This window comes from Mustela nivalis (genome assembly GCF_964662115.1).
Source record: "Mustela nivalis genome assembly, chromosome: 11".
Lineage (NCBI taxonomy): Eukaryota > Metazoa > Chordata > Mammalia > Carnivora > Mustelidae > Mustela > Mustela nivalis.
The window spans coordinates 71033039-71056168 of record NC_139030.1 but is presented as its reverse complement, the minus strand read 5'-3'; the positions used below and the strand labels follow the sequence as shown (position 1 = coordinate 71056168).

Sequence of the window (23130 nt, the reverse complement as noted above, 5' to 3'; positions counted from 1 at the left end):
AAATTCTGGTTTTAAATTCTTCCTTTCAACCCCTTCCCCATGACCCTCTTCTCCAGACATGGGTCTCAACCTGTGGATGAGGAAGTTCTCTTACCGGGTCACCTCGAATTCCAATGTCCCCTCTCTCTCCTTTGTCCCCTTTAGGTCCTTTGTCACCCTAAATAAAAAGCACAAGTAGAGACAAAAATCAGAGTTTCTAATTTGTATCTCACCCTTAAACTCATGTTCTTCAGTTCATAAATCTTCAACAGAACAACATTTCCCATTTGCTCATTTACATGAAGGTAAAATGACTTCCGATCTGTTCCAGTAATCCAAATATTAATGGGACCTATTCTGTACCAGACACTAGAGAGTTTTTTAAACAGAACTTACTCGATCCCTGCACTATGAGACATAATCTTCAGACAAACAAACAAAAAAATCTGATGTATCTGTCACAGCTGACAGAGGGCAGAGGAGATACCAAGGATGACCCCCTCAAGGACATCAGGGAAGACTGCCTGGAGGAAGCAGTCTCTCTCCCTCTCTCTCTCCCTCTCTCTCGCCATAGATAGATAGATAGATAGATAGATAGATAGATAGATAGATAGATTCCTTAGGTAAAATGTTTTAGTTTTTCTTTAATGGCAACACTATGGAAACATACTGACCCTTCTACCGGGATTCCCTTTCTCTCCAGAAGAACCAGGCAATCCTTTGTCTCCCTGTCAAAGATAATGAGAAATGTCACTCCCAGCACAATTTCCAGGACCGAGGTATGAGGGGCCGGGATGTTTAGGACCGGACGCGGTGTGGACTGAGTGTGAAATCGCTTACGTCTTCACCGTCGAGACCATCTAGCCCGATTTCTCCTAATTCACCCTACGAAGGGGCAAGACACAGAGTGAGTATGGAAAGCCATCTGGCAAAGGAAAAATGACAAATACTAGGACAGCTTTAAATTTAAAAAACAAAAACAAGCGTAGGTACCTTCTCTCCTGGGAATCCACGAGAGCCCTGGAAGGTAGGGGAAAGGGGAAACATTAGCTCCTTCCTGGAGGCCAAAGAGAAGAGGCTAGAACAGACTGGGGGCCCCACCCCACCTGAACACCCCAAACCCAAAATTCAGTGCTGTGGACTCATCTGTCTCCCCCCACCACTCTCCATCACGTGGGGGATCCTAAGGCTAATTTGCTAGGAACTTGGGTCCCTGGGCAGGAGGGGACTAGGCTCCAAGGCCTTTTGGTGACTCTGTGGCCCTGTGGCCCCTTCCCTCCAGCAGCTGCTTTCAGACTTCAGCCAACGGAGGAGAAAGAGCATCCAAGCATTTCACATAAGGAACCTTCCAGCATGTGCTGTCCACCCCACCCCAACACTTCCCTGGCTTCTCTCTGGGTCTAGGGTAGAGACACTGGCCACTGGCCCTCCCTCCACACTGGCCCATGCGTTCTCTGTCCTCGTGACTGCCTCTTGACATGCTTGTGGGAAACTATTCCACCATCCTCAGGCCTCCTTCCCACAGCAGCCAGGGCTGCTGAGCCCACGAGACTTTGGACCTGCCCTCCAATGAGAGGCCACTGAAACCCCTGGGGGTCTTCCTCCCCAAGGAGGCATTTGGGGAAACTGTCTCACTTCCACACATGCTGTTGAGTGCCCTCTGCCTGTCGGGGCCTTGGGACTGTCTGTGGTCACCCCCACACACACACACACTCAAGGATCAGCACACTGTACCTTTACTCCTCTTTGCCCGGGGCAGCCCTGGAAACCTTGTGTGCCGTTCACACCAGGAGGACCACGCTCACCCTACCAGGACAGACAAAGGCAATTATAGGTTGGAGCACCTTGTCACAAACCTCCACTGAGTTCGCTCTGCCAGGAAAGGTGTGTCCTAGAAGATGGATTTCACTGGGCAGGGATGCTGCTCAACCCCAGTGAAGCCTCCAACATCCCCTTGGGTAGTTCCTGCCCCTGGAGGGAGCGGGACCTGGGAGGGTCTTCAGCTCAGAGGGTACCTCCCAGGAGGACCAAGGGTGGGCAGGGCTCTGGGTACTGGGTGCTGGAAGAATCCTTGGCCTGAGGACTCCTCTGTACCATCACTTATTCCAAGCATTCCGAAGGGTGCTGGGATCAAGCCTGCACCTAGCACTTCCAGCTGGGACCCTGGGATTTCACATGCTCCCCACCGGACCCTTTATCCCCATCTCAGGGTTGGCCTTCCTTCTAGGGTCTCAAAGCCTCTCAGACCTCCTCAGTCCCAGGCACTGCCTCCTGAACGCCCAGTGGGGGTTGGGTGGTCCCCAGTCTCAGAGGCCGTCAAGTGTGTCCCTCTGAAACAGGACCAGGACACCTGTAACTCGTGCCCACACCGTGCATGTCCAGGTCATCACACTGTGCTCCACGGTGTAGAGATCTGAGGACAGCTCTTGAGGACATCAGAAACTGTTTTCCCAGTAGGAAAGTCACTGGAAATAGAGCTTATGAAACTCAGAACCCAACCCCACCATGTGGGAAGCAAGGAGGGAATAAAAACTTCAAGAACAAATTATTTTGTACTTACGGGGCCGCCCTCATCACCAGGATAACCTCGATAGCCATCTTCTCCGGGAATACCCTAAAACAGAGAAAATCCGTTCCTCAGTTAAAGCCCATAGTTCTCTTTGTTCCACCTTCAAATGTCTCCACGACCCCCTTCCTTCAATAGAGCAGTGGCACCAATTAGCATGGCTTTAGCTGTCCCCTTGAACTTGGGCTTCCACTCATTATTCCAGCGTAATTAATCAGGATCTTTCAGGCTGATCTACCAAGAAATTCTGGTTGTTTCCTGTAACTTAGACACATTTGCTCAGAATCCTGCTGATCATCCACAGGGAGGCTGTCCGGGACGCCCACCAGTCAGGGATGCCCACCAATTTTAACAGTATTTTGTAAAATGAAGAACAATGTAGAAAAGAGCAGATGCCCTCACCCCAAGGAAAGAGAGAAGGGGCATCCAGTGTCCCTCGGCCCTCCTGCTGCACCCTTGGGACTCCGCTGAGATCTAGCCCCAGGTGTACAAGAGGGCAAAGTCACTTTACCTTTGGCCCGATGCTGCCAATGGGCCCGCGGTCTCCCCTTTGTCCGGAGCATTTGCAGGGAACTCCGCAGCACACTTTCTCGGCAATGTTGTCCTACCAAAAGGAAAAGAAAGTTCAAGTCTCAACAATGCCTAGGAAAAAAAGAACGAAGAGCATAAATATGCTGTGAAGGTCAAAATCTTCGTGAGTGGCTTTCTTAGTGAGAGATGAAGTTCTGCCCGTGTGGCTGGCGCCTTCCCTCCGAGACTGGCTTAGCATCAGGAGGGCAGTGGGAAGTCACAAATGGGAGCATGAAGAGCAACCAAGGTCAAAGTGATCTCATTCACAGTGTCACCTCAGGCTGGGTCTTATTTCTAGAAGTTTCCAACATGCAGCTTCCAATTTCAAACGTTAAACCTAACTCACGTATTCTCAAATGCAAAGAGCAAGACGTAAGACACAAATTGCATATGGCACAGACAGAAGTATCTCCAGGATAGAGATTCATACCCACTTCCTCACAACCAGGGTTAGAGCACAGATTATGCTGTCCACCCAGAGGAAGCCTTGGGAATAGCCCCCATGTGAGGGCAGACCCCAGTGACCTGAGACTTAACCACCAGGACCACCACTCTGGGTCACCAGTGGGGCCACCCTCAGGAGACACCCTCGACGTTCCCTTCCTATCCTAGCCCCTGACCTTGCGGGAAAGCGCAGGCCCAAGAAACATTTCCGACTTTTCAACTCATAGCAGTCAAACACTTTTCTTGCCCTGGGCTTCTCAGAGATTTCACGTTCTTCCATGTCCCAGATACACCAGCTAACACAACTCCTTCCATCCAATAACAAAATAAAATCCTAAAGCCAGCTCTGGGAAGAAGGGACAGTTAGTTTGTCCCACGACCCACTCTTGCCAGCAGCAAACAATCCCTAAATTAACCACTCAGCACCACATCCCCCAAAGGTCTGCCCCACTCCCAACCCGGGAGCTACCTCTTCCAGCTGAGAGAGGCTGAACCCGTGCACTGGGAAGCCTCATGGGGGGCACCTTCATCTCCTCCAGAAGAAACTAGGAGAGAAAGCAACGGAGAGGCACCTCTGCCCAGAAATGGTCTTTCTTTTCCTGCATAGCCTTGTTTCACGTGCAAGCTTTCACTCTTCCTTATTTGGGGACAATCACTCTGATGTTTCACCTTCATAAGGTTCAGGCAAGCTTATGAAGAGCAAGATGCTCATGAGGAGGAGCAGAGGAAATGGCTAGGTGACACCAGCAGCAGCATGCCTAGAGACCCACCATCCCATGGGCTGTCCTCCCAGCTCTTGGATATCTCAGTTTCAGGACTTGCGCTGAAGGTGGCAACAAGGCAGGTCCCTCCCACATGAATTAAATGAATTGAATTATTGAATTACCTACCCAAATGGCTCCTCTGCCATTCATTGGGCAAAAGAAAAATAAATAAATAAAAGCCTTCATTATCTGAAGATGACAAAGAATTTGGTATCTAGACCTGTTTGTGGGGAGAGGCATAGAAACTCACAAGCTGCTCTGCCAGCTCATAATCAAGGTCCAGCAAGTTGAGCCTCAGTGGCCGGCTGTACAGAAAGCCTCGCCCGAACTCCAGCTGCATCAGCTGCTCCAAGTTAGCTACACGTTCAAGGCCCACCAGGATCAGAGCATGGACCCCTGCAAGGAGAGACATTCAGGGCAGCTCAGCCAGCATTCCGAGCCACAACCTCTCCGCCCTCCTGACTTTCTATTTTTTTTCTTTTATTTATTTTCAGCATAACAGTATTCATTATTTTTGCACCACACCCAGTGCTCCATGTAATCCGTGCCCTCTATAACACCCACCACCTGGTTCCCCCAACCTCCCACCCCTCCGCCACTTCAAACACCTCAGATTGTTTTTCAGAGTCCATAGTCTCTCATGATTCAACTCCCCTTCCAATTTCCCCCAACTCCCTTCTCCTCTCATCTCCCCATGTCCTCCATGCTATTTGTTATGCTCCACAAATAAGTGAAACCATATGATAATTGACTCTCTCTGCTTGACTTATTTCACTGAGCATAATCTCTTCCAGTCCTGTCCATGTTGCTACAAAAGTTGGGTATTCGTCCTTTCTGATGGAGGCATAATACTCCATAGTGTATATGGACCACATTTTCCTTATCCGTTCGTCCGTTGAAGGGCATCTTGGTTCTTTCCACAGTTTGGCGACCGTGGCCATTGCTGCTATAAACATTGGGGTACAGATGGCCCTTCTTTTCATTACATCTATATCTTTGGGGTAAATACCCAGGAGTGCAATGGCAGGGTCATAGGGAAGCTCTATTTTTAATTTCTTGAGGAATCTCCACACTGTTCTCCAAAGAGGCTGCACCAACTTGCATTCCCACCAACAGTGTAAGAAGGTTCCCCTTTCTCCACATTCCCTCCAACACATGTTGTTTCCTGTCTTGCTAATTTTGGCCATTCTAACCGGTGTAAGGTGATATCTCAATGTGCTTTTAATTTGAATCCCCTTGATGGCTAGTGATGATGAACATTCTTTCATGTGTCTGATAGCCATTTGTATGTCTTCATTGGAGAAGTGTCTGTTCATTTCTTCTGCCCATTTTTTGATATGATTATCTGTTTTGTGTGTGTTGAGTTTGAGGAGTTTTTTATAGATCCTGGATATCAACCTTTTGTCTATACTATCATTTGCAAATATCTTCTCCCACTCCATGGGTTGCCTCTTTGTTTTCTGACTTCCTATTTTTAAAGAAAATTCAGTGTAAAATGTGGCCTTTACCTGAACTGTATGGCATCAAACTAGTTAGCTACTCTGAAGAATTCACATCCGGAAACTTCGGACACCTCTCAGGCAATTGTTTCAGCTCTATAACTGAGCTGATCAGGAGAAATGCCGGAGGTGACATCACAGAACATGTTCATACATTCTAGCCTTCTATGCTAAGGGCAGGATCCCTGACAGCCCCAGGCAGCTGATAGAGGGTCAGGCTGTGGAGAGGAGCCCCAGGGGTGCCGCAGAGGACTCCTGCCTCTCACCCCGGCCAACTTCTCATGGTTAGAAAGCTCACAACACACCTTCTTGTCGGAGTTCCTCAGATGCCTTTTGTAAATCAGCCAGACTTCCATCCACTCCATCCGTAAAATGAATGACCACCTACAAATAAAGAACAGGTCAAACCCCAGCCACAATTAGAAGGAAAGAGTACAGACTCTCAGAGGGGAGATTGGACCATTCAAAGCCTCCACCTTACAGTTGAGGACACTGGGGCCAACATTTAGAAGCCATCATCTCTCGTGCATAGCTCTTTAATACTCTTCACTAAATGAGGGATAAAATAAATAAGGCAATTGTGATGTTTGATTTACTAAAAACACACACACACACAATAAAAGTAAAGAGTTTATCTCATTTTCCTATTTATGTGATATAGTTTCTAGAAATTGTGTGTGTGTGTGTGTGTGTGTGTATTTATGTTTGTTATGGGTTGATCTAGGCCCTTCCAAATACCATATGTTGAAGACTTAACCTTCGGTACTCCAGAATATGACTGTATTTGGTAACTAGGCTGTTAAGGGGTTATTAAATTCAGTGAGGTCATTGGGGTGGGCTTTCATCCATGGGCTTGTCCCCTTCTAAGAAGAGGAGATTGGGACACAGACACACAGAGGGAAGACCATACAGAGACAGAAGGAGAAGGTGGGCTTCTGGAGACCAAGGACAGAAGCCTCTGAGGACCAACCCAGCAGACACTCTGATCTCAGACTTGCAGCATCTCTGGGACTGTGAGAATAAATTTCTGTTGTTTCAGCAATCCATTCTGTGGTAATCTGCTATGGCATCTGAGCAGACTAGCAGAGAGTGTGTGTGTGTGTGTGTGTGTGTGTGTGTGTGTGTGCACGCATGTGTGTGTTTTCACACTATATCTGTATAGGTATATATATGCATGTATCTATACATCCCATGAAAAGAAATAGAGAGAAACAGAGCATGATGTCCTTGATGGGTAGGACTACAATTAAACATGAATTATTCATAACTTCAACTCAGTCCCACTTAATTACTGATTTCCAGGAATTATTTTTTAGAGCACAAGTAAAACTACTGAAATGAGGAAGATACACCATTTTAGACTATTATGATCAGTTGGCAATAAAACATGTTCAGTGCTGTCAACCACATAAAACACAAAGAATGTTTATAGATGAAGAACACTTTGGGGAAAGGGGCATCTGGACATTGAGGTGCTCCCCCTGACCACTAGAAGTCCAGAAACTGCGCAGGAAGCTGAAAGAAGGGGAGCCCGTGCTCACCTTTACATTGTCTGGTGAGGACTGTCTGAACTTGTTCTGATAGACCTTCAACGTGTCCGCAGTGAGGACATAGGGGTGCTGCCCACGCATGTTCCGGAACTTCTCAAACAGCTCCGGCTGGTACTCGGCAAAGTCAAAGGCTTCCACTGGACCGGAGGGCGTGTTGGCCACCACTGACACGCGCACGTTGGGCATCTGACCGCCACTGCAGCTGATTCTTTGCATCTGGCTGATTCTATTCAAGATGGCATCCACCTTGGACTCAAGGCCCTTCTGGGTCACAAATACATTCTGATCCCTTGATCCATCAAACCCCAAAATCACATCCAGGTTACAGGCTACAAAAGGGAAATACGCAAGGAGATCTAAGTCAGGTGGCCGAGATGAGTTGGACATACAGGTACAGCTCCAGGATCAGCACCAGGTGTCATGCTCAAAGGCAAAACCATATCCTCCACATATGAGCTTGGAGAAGCAATCCAGTCTGCCTCTCTCTTGGGGAACACTGGTGCTAACTCTTGGGAACTGAGAGTGTAGGCCATTTTAATAGGTTTGCTTTTCTGGGAAGTTAATCCATTTTGGCCTGCTCTCTAGTCAGTGTTTACGTGCATCCCCAGATTGTGCTTTAAGTTAAATGCACTTGAGAACTCAAATACTCTGATCTCAAATAGCTGATCTAATAAAACCTATAAACAGAAACAAGGATCAATCAGTCTGAATTATTTGGGGGATCCAGGAACAGAGGGAAAAAGTAAATCTTGGGAGAACAACAAAATACAGACTTCCACCCTTACCTGAAAGATAACATATCCTTCTCAATAACAAGGACAGGTGGTTTCCAGGACCCAACCCACCCAGATATAGGAAAAATGCCTGAAGCAGCCAAAGGCTCAAGGAAGCCATGGACTAGCACCACGCACCTAAATAACAAGTCCTAAACATCCACATGACAGGATAAAAATGTGCACGTAAAGCAGATCGTTACCTTTGGAAATATCAGTCACACCCGGACATAAGGTTTCATGCATTGCGTCATGCAGAGTTTCCAGAACTTGCTCGCTCAATTCAGACAGCTCCTGGACGTTCCCCACTCGGAACCCGGTAGCACTGTTTGACGCTATTTTCCCAACCTCCTCTGAGTCGATGTTCTTCACCCCCACAGCAAATACTTTGACACCTTTCTGGGTGAGTGCCAGGCTGGCCTCCTGGGCATCCTCCACGGACTTTCCACCCGTGATCACAAAGGCGATCTGAGGGACCCTCTGATCCAGGCGGCTGCCCGCCTCCGGCACGAAGTGATTCACCCGCAGGTGCTCAATGCCCACCTTGGTGTTTGCGTGTCTCCCCCCTTTGTAGACCACTTTGTTGATGGCATCAATAATCTGCTCCTTGGTGGAAAAGTCCTTCAGGAAGAACTCATCAGTGGGGTCAGAGTTGTACTGGACCAGCCCAACTTGAATGGAGTCACCCCCCTCATACAAAGTGTCCACAATTTCAGACACAAAACGGAGCACTTCCTGGAAACTGTCCCTCCTGAAATTGATGGAGCCATCCAACAGGAACACAATGTCTGCTTTCTTTTTCTCTAAAAAGGATTAAAATGGAAATGAGGAGAAATCCAGTTTCCATATCCACACCAAATACACAATGTGTAAAGAAATTGGAATCAGACATTCCCGTAACATATTCACAGTGAACACCTTTGCTTTATTCCTTGACTCTATAGTTCCTAAATTCACACCCACCATGATGCTAAAAACAAGAAGATAAATGATAAATCATCTGAACGAAAAGATAGGAGACAGAAGGACTCAGGGACACTGAGAACTGATCCTGATTATCCCATGCAAAATGGGATTCAGATTCAGCAGTCCATAAACTCAGATGTTTTAGTAAATGCCACTAACCTCTTTCCTTCTGGCCAAAAATAAACAATGATGTCTGACAGGAGTTGAGGGAGATGAGCTAGAGGCAGATCCAAAAAGGGCTGAGAGAAGCAGGTTGGAAAATGGGAAGCAGACCCCATTCACCTTTGGAGAATTGCTTACCCACATGCTAAGAGCTTCATGGAAGCCTGCCGAAACCCAGTGGCATCTGGGGGTAATTTCCTAATTAAAACCAAGCTATCAAGACTGGAGTAAAAGAGGGGCATGGATTAGCTAACCTCCAAGGTTTCATCCTATTCTGAGAGCCAGTGAATCTATGGCTAATCCTCAATTCTCCTTCGCAGAACCTTTCCATGTCACTGGGAGTAACCTCAGAGAAGCCTCACGGAGGAATCCTTAACCATGCTTCTTAGGCTATGTTTCCTTCTACAATTTCAACTGAATCATTTGTCCAGTATTTAGTTTCTAATTTTATGTGCAGTAACAACCCTAACAGATAAAAATTATTAAAATAAATGCTGATGATATTTTTCAATTAAAAGATAACTGATGATGTGCTCTGTAGTTACAGGTCCCACAGGTCATACCTGGATGTGAGGGAGAAGGTACGTCCACTCCTGGAGGTGCAGGCGTGACCCCAGAGGGTCCAAAGGCATGCATGACCCTGTCTTCTATGCTGGGGAGCTCTTTGAACTCTCGCACTGTGAAGATCAGCCTAGGGTCGTTGGTGATCGTCTGTAGCTCTGTTCTGTCGATATTTCGGTCTCCTACTCCTAAACTCACAATCCCTGAGGAGCTAATCACCTGTGAAAATCTGGAAATATCATCCTGGGATTTTCCACCCAAAAAGAGAACCAGGTGTTGGGGCACCCCGTCTTCTATCCGGCTCCCAGCAGACTTAACAAAGAGGTTTCTTGCCACAAATTCCAGAGCTTTGCCAGTGTTCAGTGGGGACCCCCCTTTGAACCTCAGGCGACGTACAGCATCGAGCACAGCGGCCTGGGATTTATGGGTCTTCAGGAAGAATTCTGGGAAGACTTCATTGCTGAATTGTACAACCCCGATCCTCACTTTATTCGGGCCAATGTTGAGTCTGCGAACGATCTTGATAACAAAGTCCCGAATATGTGCAACGTCATCAGGCTTGATGCTGTCAGAACTATCAATTAGGAAGACAATGTCCGCAGCATCGCTCTCCGTAGCTGTGCGCAGAAAGAAAAGAAGAGGAAAACTCAGTACACGACTGGTTGTTTCTCTGGTTTTGTTTCCGCTTGCCTTTCTGAACTTTGCCTTCCATTGCACATTATTAATTAACTTTATAATTATAAGCTGAGGTACATGTGCTTATCTCTTGAGCTTTTTTAAAATTAATCACTAAAATTTGGGCCTTTTCCACCAAAACAGTTTCTGGTTTTTGAATTATTCAAGGTTCTCCAAAACTTTCTACATTTACTTTATTTTGATTTTGGCTTTGCAGTCTGGGTTACAACTCGTTTTTAAAAAAAAAAAAAAGTGTAAACAGCATTTAGAAACAGGACTATCAGATTCTACAGAATTATGAGCTGTTAACTACAGAAGGGATCAAGATCACCCCGAGCAACATCTTTGGTGTACAAGGAGAGAGAGACAACTGAGATCAAAGGGCCTCTCTGTCCAAGGCCACCACTCACATAGGGACACCTGGAGAATGCCAACGTTCTCCCAGTGTGCCACAACAGCTCCCCATGGGATTGACTCAGGGGATTTCCTCCTGCCTAGCATTTACACAATTTTTTTGTCTTCATTGTTATTGTCCCTATTTTCTTTATATGAATCAATCCATTTTTAACTACAAAACTAATCAACAAGTCCTGGGAAAAATGAACCATGTTTTCCTCTTAGTTAGAATTCTAGGTCCTTCTTGGTTGTCATTTTATTGAGCTGCTCATACATTGCCACTCAACAAATTCAGCCTCTTTGCCTCATAAGTCCCTCGGCTACTTATAATAGAAACACAGCACAGCAAAAGCTGAGCAAGTCATGGAATTGAGCCATTAATATTAAGAAAGAGAAAAGCTGGACCAGTACACACATCCAGGTCTTGGGTTCTCCTGTAGAATACAAAATATTTCACAGGACATCAATACCAGAATCATACATGCATACACAGTGACAAAAAGAAGACAAAAATAACCAAACACCTGCCATCCTGGCTAATAGGAATGACTACTGCTTCTTTACCAATTACAGCTTTAGCCATAGGATGTAGAAAGATACCCAATCACAGAATTACTTTCACTGCTTGACAATAGCTGATCCAGGCCAAATTGCCATTTCCTTCAGCCTTCCACAAAACTGCCTACCACAAACTCAAATCCTATCCTAAGTCCATTCTAATGCCCTCTTACAGAGATGCTCCGTGGTTCCCCACCATGTGCATCTTCCCTCCTTTCAACAAGCGATAGATATAACTAGTTCAATGTCAGGTGTCCCTTTATTTTATTTTAACTATCATGAGTTCCATGAACCTCTGAATTTGTTATATACTCAGAGAACAACAACAGATAGCCCATCTTACCTGGAGAAGGATAGCGAGTGCTAGCCAGGATCCTCTGTATCTGTTCTGAAGTTAGGGTTGTGATGGGGGTCAGCAGTTTCTGCTCTAGGCTGGGCAGTTCTCGGAATGTGCTCACTGAGAACACATATTCAGGGCTCAGGGAGATCTTCACCAACTCTTCCTGGTCTGCATTCCTTGCAATGGTAAATGGTGCCACACCAGACTGCTTGAGCTCAGCTGCAGAATCGTCTACCTCGTCATCAGACTTCCCAGATGAAATGAGGACCAGGTACTGAGGGACACCCTCTTCAATCCGGCTTCCCAGGGGCCTCTTGAAGATATTCCTTGACACGTACTCCAGGGCACTCCCAATGTTGATTTGCCTCCCACCTTTGGGCCTCAGCCGCCTCACTGCATTCTGTACTTCATCCTTACTGGAATGGGCATTCAGCAGGAATTCCACCCTGGGGTCCTCGCTGAACTGGATGACTGCCACCCGAGTCGTGTCAAAGCCCACGTCCAGGTAGTCAACCAGTCTCTCGATGAGGGTGCGGATGTACTGAAATTCAGGACCAGCACTTTGGGACCCATCAATGAGAAAGACCACATCCTTCTTGTTTCCAACACCTGTGAATCACATGTTATCAGGGGCTTCACCTTTGCAGGCACCAAATTCTTAGTGTTAATGAAACACCTCCCGGTTTGTCATGGAATCACCACCCAACAGGCAAGGTATCTTCATTCTGACTATTCTAGTTAAAATAAAGATCAGGGTGAGTTCAGGGGGGATTTGTAAAGATTTAGATAACTCTTTTAAAAGGAGATTGAGACACTGCTGGAGGAGGAATTAGGCATCAAGAGACAGTCTTTAAGAAAGAAGAAAAAGTGAAGTTTTTATCCAGAAGGGAATCATCCTTCCCAGCCTTGGTGGAGAAGCAATGAGGCAGGAGAGAGAATGGCGGATGGTGCCCTTGAGTAGATGAGAGGGGCAGATGCCCAGGAGGCAGGGACAGCTCACCTGGGAACAGGTGGGGCTGACATATAGACAGCAGTGCTGGAAAGAGGGGAAGTGTAGAGGTAGGAGGATAGGAAGAAGGCAAAGGTGGAAAATAGTCATTTTGAAGAGTGGGAGAGCAAATATGCTGTAGAAATATATGCTCGTATTTAAAGTAAAGAAGTCACATGTACACTATGACAAGATTTCCAAAGTGCATTCTTTTTTTTTAAAGATTTTATTTATTTATTTGACAGAGAGAGATCACAAGCAGGCAGAGAGGCAGGCAGAAAGAGAGAGAAGGAAGCAGGCTCCCGGCTGAGCAGAGAGCCCGATGCGGGGCTCGATCCCAGGACCCTGCGATCATGACCTGAGCCGAAGGCAGCGGCTTAACCCACTGAGCCACCCAGGCACCCCCAAAGTGCATTCTTGAGAACCCTGGTACCCAGGGTGAACCATGTAGAAGGACCATGCAGTCACATACATTTTGGAAATGTGGCATTCTCTTTCTGAATTGGAGAAATGCAATATACATCAACTGGGGCGAGTGGGACACTGTTTCCCAGATTTATTTCACCACAAACCCTTTAGAACATTCCACAGAAGCCTGTGAGGCATACTGTACTCTGTTCTGGACACCAGCAAAGAAAAGCCCTTCTCAACTGCACCATATCTGTCGTCCTCACCTCTTTCAGTCACCCAAAGGACACCATATCCAGCATCTGACTGTTGTCTCCCTTGTTTCTACTTTTCCCTTCCTTTTGTTCCCCTCTGCCTTTCCTTTCCCACCCACTCAGAGGACACTCTGCAGAAGGTAAGTCACTGCTGCCTCCTCAGTACCGAGACCCTCTCTAACAAGTGCCCAGTGCAGGCAGGTCCTCGGTGGGGGCTGTGAGGGGGGATATATCTCAGCCCTCTTAATTCTCAGTGGCCAGGCTCACACTGATTTCTAGCTTATTATAACCAGCCCTACAAAGTCAGAATAGGAAAGATGAAATAGAATGGACTGCAGCTATAAGAGCAAGGTGCACTCCTGCCAATTAAGACATTTACTTCTCAACATCAGCCACATTTAAGAACAGCCATCACACTTCGGTTCTGGGAATACCAATATTTCAGAGACTGTGCCCCAGCTTGAGGGACCCTGTGGTCATGTCCCCTCCCTGATCACAGAAGGCTGTCAGGGACAGCTCAGAACTGATATTGAGCTGGTGTCATCAATGAGATGGCCCCATCCCTCCCGATATTATGCAGAAGCCTCTACATAGACTTAGGGGTCGGCACTCTTCAAAACTTTGCGTTGACCGAAAACGTGAATTGTAGCATGTCCCCAAACCTCCTCCCACTTCTGGCCACTGAGAGCAAAGGCATATGGCCCCTAATTCTTCATGAAAGGCCAGCTTTCACCCAATATGGCAGAAAAAAAAAAAAACAGAGGACACCTCAAAGCCCATAGTCCAAACAAGTAGCCCCAGCGGTTTCTAGGAATAATGACCCAAGGAATGCCTTCCTTACCCGGGCTCGTTGGGGGGAGCAAAACTGGCTGCAACCTCCTTAGTTCTTCTCGGTTGAGCTGGATGACTTTGTTGGAGATCACGGGCTGGATGGTCCCCAGCTGCCGGAAGGTAGGAATGGCCACGGCAAAGTCAGGGACGAAGGAGATGGTCTGCATCTCCGTGATGTCAGCATTCCCAATGCCGATGCCGATAGGCACTGCCCCTCCCCTCTTCAGGACAACCGAGGGACCCCTCACGTCATCCCCAGACCTGTCTGCCGTGAGGACAATCAGGAGCTGAGGTACACCTTCTGCTATCCTGCTTCCGGCCGAGCTAATCAGGATATTCCTCAGGACGAAGTCCAGGGCAGCCCCAGTGTTGGGGGTCGGCCCTCCCAGTAGGTTCAGCCTGCGTACAGCACTGACCACACTCTGCTGATCCATGTAGGAATTCAAGTAGAACTCGGGTCTGGTCCGGTCACTGTACTGCACCACAGCCACACGAACCCGGTCAGGGCCCACATCCAGGCTCTCCACCACTTTCTGGACAAATTCTTTCAACAGAGGGAAGCCGCTCCTGACACCCTCAGAGCCATCAATCAGAAATACCACATCCTTTTCACCTGAAACTGAGAGGGAGACAGCCTCAATGACACAAGGGAACAAAAGGGACCATCTGCTATGGGTCATGATTGGGTTGAATAATGGCCCCACATGGCTATCCAATTCAGAATCCTTGGACCTTACAGAGGGGACTTTGCAGGTACAATAACATGAAGTGTTTGGGTGATGAAGAAATTATCCTGGATTGTCCAAGTAAATTCAGTATAATCAATCAGGTAACCTTCTAAGAGGGAGATAAGGTGATGAGCGTTTAAGGAGAAGCTCTAGGGGAGGAAGCAGAAACCAGAGAAGACAGAAGAGGCTCTGCTTCTGCTTTGCAGATGCAGGTAGGGGCCCCAAGCCAAGGAGTGTGGGTTGCATAAGGCCAGGGAACGCACAAGCCATGAGAAGAACCTCCACAAGGAAAGCAATCTGGTTGACACCTTGCTTTTAGCCCAGTGAAACTGATTTTGGATTGTTCGTTCACCTCTAAAACTGGAAGACAATGAATCCATTTTCTTTTAAGCCACTAAGTTTATGGTAATTTGCTACTGCAGAAATCAAAAATAAATAGAGCAATATAGAGAGATGATAGGTAGGTAGGTAGGTAGGTAGGTAGATGATAGCCCTTTATTTTAGAACTTCCTGATGCTTGAGCAGCGTTGTCAGTTTTCAAAGGTATACTCAGGAAACAGTGTTGGTGGAGAGACAGGATGGCAAAACCCACGTAACCATAAGCACATTACATAGATGGGAGCTCTCAAATGATTTGCTGCAAGTCACAGTAGATCAATGGGGAAAAATGGAAACCAGATGTTAGGCTTATAGTTCGAAACCAGCAGTGTATGTCTGAAGAGTTCAATGCAAAAGTACTAAATTATCAGTTTTCAATAAAAAGATTTATACTTGAAATTAATTACTCTTTTCACTGCATTTTTATCAACAAATGGAAAGCAGTTAAACACAAAGTCATGGTAACACAGATCAGCAGTTGGAAATTCTAGTGCTGCGTTTACAGTGGAAATTTACCCACCACTCATCACACCTTATATTCTTGATGAATGAGTTGTGGATGAATTACAGCAGAGTGAGACCCACTTAAAGTAAGACATTGGAGGACTACGAATCTGTAGACTGTTTTAGCTATAACGCATCCGTGGTATGTGGTTTCTATTAGGCATAGTGTAAAAACAGTGTTTGTAAAAGGGTTCTTAACTCTTAATATGTCTAAATCTTTATCATCTAATTGTGAAATATTCTAATGTTACCCTGATTCTCCTCATTTGCCCTGAAAGCGGTTAGACAATAAAGTGGGAGAAGAAAGAGCCAGGAGCCTACTGTCCTCATGCATTGCAGAACTGGGTTGTGGAAGCAAGCGGAATGTCTGTGCCATACCTGGTGCCGGTGCCCCATTGTGCACCGATTTTAAGAGGCTGACGATCTGAGATTGAAGCTCTCCAATCTTGGGAAGCGATTCAGCGGCCAGAATGAAGACAGGGGAAGGCACCATCAGCTCCAGCTCAGCAGGATCTGCGTTCTTGGCCTGCAGTACAAAAGTCACCACCCCGCTTTGCTTCAGGTTAAATGCAGAGGTGTCCAGACGATCTGATGACCTTCCCGCAACCAGCAGCACCAGGAACTGAAGCACTCCATCCTCTATCCGGCTTCCCGCAGACTTCACAAAAATGTACCTCTGTGCGTAGTCCAGTGCGTAGCCCAGATTGAGGGCTTTGCCGGTCTTGATCTTCATTCTCTTGACAAGACTCAGGATTTCGGGTTTATTCTGGTGCTCATCAAAACGGGACTCCACCCTGACATCATCACTGTACTGAGCCACTGCAATCCGGGTCCCCTCCGGTTTCACATCAAGCTCATCAATAACCTTGTAGAGAAAGTCGCGGACGGCAGGGAACTGGCCCGCGAGATTGGCTGAGCCATCGAAGAGGAATAGAATGTCTCGCTTGCTTTCTACAACAGAAGTAGGTTGGGACAGAGTGAGGGAGGAGAACATAACCAGCACGGACATGACTTCAGCCCAGCACCTCTAACATTTGGTCATGGGAGGTCACACAATCATCTGATGATCACTATACCAGCAAGGAAGGAGAAAACCCACTGTCAAAACCTAAAGCACGGGGTGCCTGGGTGGCTCAGTACATTAAGCCTCTGCCTTTGGCTCAGATCATGATCTCAGAGTCCTGGGATGGAGCCCCACATTGGGCTCTCAGCTCAGCAGGGAGCCTGCTTCCCTCTCTCTCTCTCTGCCTTCTGCTCTGCCTACTTGTGATCTCTCTCTCTCTTTATCTCTCTCTGTCAAATAAATAAATAATTAAAAATCTTAAAAAAAAAAAAAAACCTGAAGCACAACTGTAGTTAAAATGTCCCATTTCAAAGCAGTGCCTGTTTGCAAAGGACTTGAACTGGATGGGTCTACTCAACCCAGTATCATGCTTCTTCAACAAAGCAAGACAACGGGAGCCCCAGAGGGTCCTATTCTTGCATCAGGAGGTCATCACTCTAGCAGAAGAGTGTTTTCCAACTGTTATAAATTAAACTACTTAAAATGTGGTCCTGGTCATCCTTTTACTTAAAAATTGACCGGTCTCTAGCAACAAAGGTTGACATGGGTTAACCACCCAAGGAGAACTGAGTTGACACGTATCTGCTCTAACTGGATTATCTTTTCCTAACTTTGAGGTTATGGGCTAGGACCCCAAAGAGTGCCCATCATTACTCTGGGTCACCCTGTCCATCAGTGCATTCCAATCTGTAGTACTTAGCCAACAGAAAACAGGGAAGACAGCCCATAGGGGTCTACAACATGTCACGTGAGCATTATTTCAGCTCAAAGAATTCTCAGCGGTATTTTGATTAGGTCTCAGTTGTCTCAGTCTTGCTCCCCATCTGTGTGATCTCAGCAAGCTGGTAGAGCCAATGTGTTGGAATCTCACCACCGTACTAATTTGCAGTGACAGCAATAGTCCAGACTTCCTTTGGAAATCATTCTGTCATCACATCAAGATGCACCCCCTGTTGGGCTTCTCAAAAAAAGTAAATAATTTTCTACTTTCGGCAGATTTTGAATATTTTTTAAAAATCATATAAATAAAATAATTGCCATTGATGCATTCTCCCGTATGAAAGGGATGCCATCCCTCTCCCTCTCGCTTCTAACCTGATCTGTGCTCCAGAACATTCTCAGGCACTGGGACAAAAAAAAGGGGGGGTGGTGGTAAGATGGGAGGAATGGCAGCTGGATGTCCTAGACTTTCTTTTGTGAACAAACACCCTTTAGACAGAGGATCTAAACTTGCTGGCATGGTGTTTCAAGCCCCCATCCAAAACACTTGGACTACAGACATCCAGTCTTCGTTCTATAGCTCCGCAGGCTCTCGAGCTCAGGCTGGGCCACCTGTCCTCCCCTGCGGAGAGGTGTTGAGGGAAGGGAGCCCCGCGCAGTTGGGGAGCTTTACCTGGCTGGGCGAGCGGCACCTCCTCCACCCCTCCACTAACATAAGTGGTCAGGGGCTGAATCAGCTGCTGAGGCAAAGCCGGCAGGGAGCTGAAATCATCCATGAGATACACCAGGCTGGGGTTAAAAGCCATCTGCTCAAGTTCTGCCTTATTCGCCCGGCCAGCCCCCACACAGAAGGTGAGGACCCCTGCACGCGCTAAAGCATTGGCAGCGGGCAAGTAGGTGTCCTCAGACTGCCCGGCTGTAAGCAGGAGCAAGAGCTGCGGCACGTGTTCACGGATCCTGCTGCCGCCAGCTTCGGTGAAGTGGTGGGCGTGCACATAGCTCAGGGCCAAGCCCGTGTTCAGGCCCGACCCCCCCTTGAGCTGCAGCTGCCTCACATGGGCCAGCAAATCTGACTTGGCCTGGTATGTGTTTAAAGAGAACTCCGTTACTGGAGTGTCACTAAATTGCACTAAACCGACATGAATATTGTCGCCTCCGACATCAAGGCTGTTAACTACGTTCGTGACAAAGTCCCGCACATAAGGGAAATTGGCCTTTCCGACGTTGAGCGATCCATCCAAAAGAAAGATGATATCCCTTTTGTTTACGTGAACTGCAGTGAAGCACAGAAAACAGAGTGAGACATACACAACCGCCAGGGGCACTCCATGTGTGCCCACACCATGGGCACACATGCCAACATTTAGAACACACAGACAGTCGGTGAGGCAAAGCGTGTCCGGCTCGTCAAATATGGCAGAAGGCGGCATATTTTCCTTTCATGGTGGCTGGGGTGTGTGAGGTGTATCAGTAGCCAAGTTGACGACACCAAATTGGCTTGTGGAGAGACAGAGCGCCAAAGGGAGGGTTTGCAACCAACAAAAATGATCAGAATCCTTGAAGCAGAACCTTTCTTCCCTGGAAGGGAAGTGACCAGCATGCCCTGCATTTCCACCTCACTCAGGTTTAGGACTGTGGTCTCAGCCAGGCTTACATGGGGAACACCGGGTCCCCCAGGGTTCCCCTCTACACATTTGCAGAGAGAGCTCCACTTACAGATAGGTTAGAAGTATTAGCCCAAGTCACCTGAGAAGACGAGTTCCTGAAGGCTAGGGAAAAAAATAATAAAACTGTGCTGTTCTCCTCCTGAAGTATTCTTAGGATGACCCCTTTGTCATTCTTTCTTGGTTCCCTTCTGCTGGGAGTCACGGCATTGCCTGGCAATAATCCCATGGGGTGCCCTTGGGAATTCCTCCAGAGGGAGAGAATAGGATCATGGAAACATGTTAGGATGCAAAAAGACTATTTGGCATGCTTGGCTGAAGATAAGCAAATGAAGATTCAAAAGAACAGTTCCCAAATTACAGAATTTGTAGCAGCATGCTTAGGAATACATGCCTTTAAAAAAAAAAACTCTTCCATCTCTTCCCTGGTGTCTCACTAAAATTTCAACCTGACAACTAATTTTTTCCTGTGTGTATCAAATGGCTTTGGCTCTGAGAGTGTGGATTGGAAGCCTGAAGGAAGGAAGAGAGAGAGACTTTCAGAAGAGCAAAGAGCCTGAGGAGAAAGCAAACATCATGCAATATATGGGTCATGCATCTGACAGTCTTCCAGTGGTGAAGTTGTGAGGCAGAAAAGCTTGCTCCCGTGATATTCATCTTCGTTAAGGACGGCGAACTGCACCCAACCAGTGTGTGAGCTCACAGACTATTACTGTGTCTTTGAAAATAACTTTTCACTGATAATCCTATTAAATGAAATATTTTAGAAACCACTAGGCTTTTATCTCCATGCCCATTCATGGACTGAAGGGAAATCCCTCAGAGAAAGGAGGGTTAACCTTGTGCCCTGCTGGGGGCTGGGCCACTGAGTGGGGATTGTGAGCTCAGGAAAGCAAGAGCCAAACCACATCTTGGTGGGGCAGAAGCAGGCTGGACAGGAGTCACCAGTTGAGACAGATCCTGGGATCTGACAAGAGGTAACAACTACAAGTGACCTCCTAAGCCAGAAGCTAGAAGGACAGTTGGCCCCCGGCCCTACAGTTTCCGTCATATGATTTCTGTTTGATGACACATAAAGTCATACAATTCTTATATGATGACATTTTAGGACCTACAATTGTATCCTATGGCATTCAAGTCACACAATCCCCAACTCAGGGTAAAAAGAACCCTGAAATAAATCTTGGTTATGGCTCTTGCTTCCATCATTTAAGACCTGTCTCTCAGCTGAGCACAAATCAAATTTGGTTCGTTGGTTGGTTGGTTGGTTGGTTGGTTGGTTGGTTGGTTGGTTTCTCAAAGGCTCTGCCTGCAGACCCACCCTGCCGTGAGTCTGACTTCCTCCCCACCATACCTTCAGAGGTTCCAGAGAGGGTCCTGAGAGGCGCCAGCAAGCCAGGCAGCACGCCCTGCAAAGGGGCAGCTCGGAACTCAGCAGGGATGAACACCAGGGAGGAATCAAAAGCAATCTCTTCCAGCTCAGCCTGATCCGCCGCCTTGTTCCCAATGGCAAAGGACATGATGCTGCTTTTCTTCAGCTCCTGGGCAGGCTGACTGATTTCATCTAGGGACTTACCGCCTGTAATCAGCACCAGAAGCTTAGGGACCCCCTCGGCGGCCCGGTAGCCAGCCGAACTAGTGAACAGGTTGTTGCGAACAAAGTCCAGAGCGGAGCCCGTGTACAGGACCGAGCCTTCCATGGGTTTCATTCTCCGCACGGCGGTAATGACTTCCCTTTTATTGGGGTAGCTATTGAAATAAAACTCTGGCCTCACAGTGTCGGCATACTGAGCCACTGCCACTTGGATAAGATCCTGTCCGATTTCCAGCCTCTGGATGACTTTGGCAATGAAGTCGCGGATTGCATTGAAGTTGGCCAGTCCCAGTGCGGATGAGCCATCCACCAGGAAAACTATGTCTCTCTTGTTGACTTCAATGACTGTAGGTAGCAACATTATAAGGTGAGTAGAATGGCCTTATCTATCACATGCAACTATGACTCTCTAGACAACTAACTCGACTCGGAGGGTACTCCCGTTTGCTCTGGCCAGTGTGAAGTCAGTGGGAGCCCCAGGAGAATCTGTCAGAACACACACATTACTGTCAGCTGCATCCTCCCTCTGGGGTGGCAGGTTGGCCTAATCCCTCATCCCCACCCACTCCTAGAACTTTTTACAAAATCGTTGCACAAAAACAAATTAAGTTTTAGTCACCACCTGCTTAGCACATCATCAGTAAAAAAAGCCAGGAAGCTCTTTTCTGCCAAAAGTCTGTAGGTTAGATTTGAGAGCCCAGAATGAAGCCGCAGCTTAATAGAGTAAAGGAGCATCAGTGCCTACTGAGGGGGTCCTTTGTTTCACCACCGTGACATCACGACCATCTACCATCAAGGTGACAGAGCGTAAACATCCCATTCCCTTCCACTCTATTCTCCATGCCTGAGTTTTTCAGGCAAAGGAAAACCAAGCACTTGACATCATAAAACTTATGGAAAAGAAATCGATGTCAAAGTCAGCAAGTGGCACAGAAGGGTGTCCAAGTGAGAGACCTGTGTTGGTAAGGGGCTGAGTTTCGTGTTAGGACTGTGAAAAACTGCAGAGCAAAAGCATTTGGGTGAGGTCACCGCCTCGCAACTATAAACTTGGGTCTGCCTGCCGCAGGGACACACAGCAGCCAGGCTGAGCCATAGGCACAAAGAATCAGGTCAGGCACTACACCCAATCCAGACACCTGCTAGGGCTTCCAAGACTTAGAAGGACGTGGGTTATATGTCTTGACATTTGACTCTATTATTATCCGTCCAAACTCTCCTCTTTCGGGGAGAACACGTAAATGCACACATGGACACAAAACACCCAGGGACAAGCATGCAGGGACCATTGCGTTGGCCGTGGCTTGTGGGGTAGACGATGAGTCCCAAGTCCTTAAATGATTCACAGAGATGTGCAGACATGTGGAATTCTCATTAAGTGTGTGTGGGGGTGCATGCATCTGAGCAGGCTCACTCCCCGTGTGTTCATGGAACGCACACGTGTGGTTAACACTCTGTACAGAAGATAGATGTAAGTACCTGTGTACAGAGTGTTAACCACACGTGTGCGTTCCATGAACACACGGGGAGTGAGCCTGCTCAGATGCATGCACTCACACACACACTCTTCTCTCACCTCTGACCTAGAAGTTGACCCTAAGACCATAAATGCAGAGGTTCCTGCATTCCCTGTAGGTACATACATGTATGTATATAACACATAGCATAGATGAATAGAAAGACAGGTCAGCTCTCATCCCAGATCACCAGGCTGACTCCCTCCACTGGCTGAGTGGCAGGTCCCCTCCCCCTCCAGTAAGTGACGTCTCCTTCCTGACTTGTGATGACAACCAGAACACAGCTATCTTCTGCTGGGACTGGGTTTGAAATACCCTTGCTGGGAGCTGAACCTAAGGTCCTGCTAATCATCAGGCTTCTGCCCGCGCCTCCTACAGTGACTGCCACCAGCCCACCCCCAGGATGCCACACATCCCCCCAGACCTCAGGAGCCCACGACTGGGCTGGCTTCCCTGGTAGTGCCCCAATGCTGTCGGCAAATGTCCAGATCCCTCCTGTCACTTCTCCGAGCTGTCTTATCTCCACCCAACTCTGCCCGTCCTCAGCGACTCAGGACCCTAGCCCGCAGTAAGGCCTGTCCTCCCACGCCACCCCCCACCCCCACCCTGCAACTGTATCTTAGGCCCCACCTGCCCTTACTGTTTCTGGAGATTGCCACCCACCCCACCTCGGCCTGGCCT

At 47.5% G+C, this 23130-nt stretch overlaps 1 protein-coding gene across 7 annotated transcripts in view; it reads right to left on the bottom strand.

Annotated features, from left to right (window-relative positions):
- COL6A3 (collagen type VI alpha 3 chain) overlaps positions 1-23130 on the bottom strand; it is an 81831-nt gene that overhangs the window by 35610 nt on the left and 23091 nt on the right. For 3 of the 7 annotated variants that reach the window (XM_082691058.1, XM_082691056.1, XM_082691059.1), the window contains 17 exons: positions 20696-21280; positions 18351-18950; positions 16273-16845; positions 14295-14903; positions 11807-12412; positions 9837-10451; positions 8349-8948; positions 7364-7701; positions 6128-6206; positions 4574-4719; positions 3057-3149; positions 2540-2593; positions 1714-1785; positions 973-999; positions 820-864; positions 654-707; positions 95-157 (listed from right to left, as the gene is read on the bottom strand). In XM_082691058.1, coding sequence (XP_082547184.1) covers positions 95-157; positions 654-707; positions 820-864; positions 973-999; positions 1714-1785; positions 2540-2593; positions 3057-3149; positions 4574-4719; positions 6128-6206; positions 7364-7701; positions 8349-8948; positions 9837-10451; positions 11807-12412; positions 14295-14903; positions 16273-16845; positions 18351-18950; positions 20696-21280 — 5159 coding nt within the window. The remainder of the gene's footprint in view (positions 1-94; positions 158-653; positions 708-819; positions 865-972; positions 1000-1713; positions 1786-2539; positions 2594-3056; positions 3150-4573; positions 4720-6127; positions 6207-7363; positions 7702-8348; positions 8949-9836; positions 10452-11806; positions 12413-14294; positions 14904-16272; positions 16846-18350; positions 18951-20695; positions 21281-23130) is intronic. The other 4 variants (XM_082691061.1, XM_082691057.1, XM_082691060.1 and 1 more) reach the window with 3 other exon arrangements.